This window comes from Prenolepis imparis, unplaced genomic scaffold (assembly GCF_030444845.1).
Source record: "Prenolepis imparis isolate NDT839.2.m4 unplaced genomic scaffold, iyPreImpa1.0 SCAF_9, whole genome shotgun sequence".
Classification (NCBI taxonomy): domain Eukaryota; kingdom Metazoa; phylum Arthropoda; class Insecta; order Hymenoptera; family Formicidae; genus Prenolepis; species Prenolepis imparis.
The window spans coordinates 15,498,667-15,500,438 of NW_028141167.1; the positions used below are offsets into that span (position 1 = coordinate 15,498,667).

At 46.6% G+C, this 1,772-nt stretch overlaps 1 protein-coding gene across 1 annotated transcript; it reads right to left on the reverse strand.

The window, feature by feature from the left end:
- Nucleotides 1-801: 801 nt before the first annotated feature.
- On the reverse strand, nucleotides 802-1,512 carry LOC145941085 (uncharacterized). The gene has a single exon (XM_083046897.1). It carries the CDS (start codon nucleotides 1,510-1,512, stop codon nucleotides 802-804), a length of 711 nt encoding a protein of 236 aa, XP_082903023.1.
- Between the last annotated feature and the right edge of the window lie 260 nt (nucleotides 1,513-1,772).

The window sequence follows — 1,772 nt, forward strand, 5'->3', positions numbered from 1 at the left end:
TCCATGCTGCACTTTTGACAGCTGGGCCTCGTTGTTCTCGTTCATCCACCCTTTAAGGCGCTCCGCTATTATGCGTTCAAACACCTTGCAGACCTCGTCCAAAAGACATATAGGTCTAGCTTTTGGCATCGTCGCTTCCAAAGTGGACCCTTTTGATATTAGTACTAATCTGGTCTTTTTCCACTCCGTAGGGAATTTGCCTTCTCTCATACAAGTGTTAAAGCATTGCGTCAGTTTTTCAACAAACTCTTCCGATGCCTTCTTCCAGGCAATTGTTTTAACCCCATCAAGACCGGGTGCCACATTGTTACTTCCGCTATTTTTGATAGCCTCTTTGGTTTCACGAAATCCGATTGTCCGTTCTTACTCCCATATCCAGCCAGTCCATTCCTCGTTCGGATCCAGGATCCTCCCCGAAGGAAAGAGAGAATCTAGTAGGCTATTCAGTGTCCCAGCATCCATGATCTCAGTTAAGCCAGGTGATGCCCTACGCAACCGTTTCAATACGACTCTGTAGGGCAGACCCCAAGGGTCTGCATCTACCATTTCCACCAACTCTCGCCATGCAGATGTCTTGGCCCGATTGAATTCTCTTCTTAGGGCTTTCTTGGCTTGCCTATACGCACTCTCTCGTCTTCTTGTTTCTTCCGGACGATTTCAGTTCTTATTCCTATTCCACGAGCACTATGGCATTCTGAGCGAAGTCTGGCTATGGTCTCGTTCCACCAATACATATGCTGTTTTGGTTTCCTAGGGCGACTCTTTGGCGCAGCCGCATTACACGATTCACGCATTACCCTTCTAATCCATTCTTGATAGCCTTCCGCAGTGGAGGCCTCTTCCCCCGTCGCTCCAACAGAGCAGGCCCAATTCAATGCCATTAGGGACGTCCAATTTCGCAAAATTCCATTTTGGGTTCACCCTCTTATCGTTCCTTCTCCTTTGGATGCTGTTTTCACCGATCTGATATCGTATGTAGCGGTGATCGGTTAGATTTTCCAAATCAGTTATCACACGCCAGTGTAGTATCTCTCGGACCAAATCAGCCGAGGCCCATGTTAGATCTATCACCGAGGATCCTCGATGGGTTATACACGTGGGTTCCATTCCTACATTAACCAGCCTCAAATCACATTCTGCTGCCCACTCGTCAACCGAGTTCCCCTTTCTATTTGTATAAGAGGACTCCAAGTGAACCGACTTTGCATTAAAGTCGCCACATATCATCATTTTCTTATCTAGTCTTTTAACGGTATCGCCCAGGTCATCCAGCACTTCAAGATATTCTTCGATTGATATATTGGGAGAAATATAGCATGCGACTATATTAATGTCTCCATATCTGACTGCGACAAAGCTATCACCCTTAGTAACCAGTGAGCATGTCCTAGGGACGTGGTCTGGTTTCCAATATATTGCCGCTCTTTTGTCTCGGCTAGCATACCAGAATGGTGAATCCGGTATGTGTACTGGTTCTGTGATTACGCATATTTTTATGCTGTGTTCCGCCATGTATTGGAGCATAAGGTCTTGGGCTCCCCAGCAATGATTTAAGTTACATTGCAATACTTGAGTCATTTACATCCTTGTTAGTGCCAGTCCCCCGCTCTGGCTGACCATTGTTATGTTTATCCCGAGTGAGGTCTGGCTTTTTTCCACCTCTATTAATTTCACAGGAAGGATTGATGCCAACACGATGGTCCGTGTTCTTTCCTTGATCCGCACATATCCGACATCTTACCGGTGCTTGGCACAGTGTGGCGATATGGGGC

What these genes read in the sequence shown, in the direction of transcription:
- LOC145941085 (XM_083046897.1), bottom strand. Translation starts at nt 1,512, where the DNA reads ATGGCGGAACACAGCATAAAAATATGCGTAATCACAGAACCAGTACAC.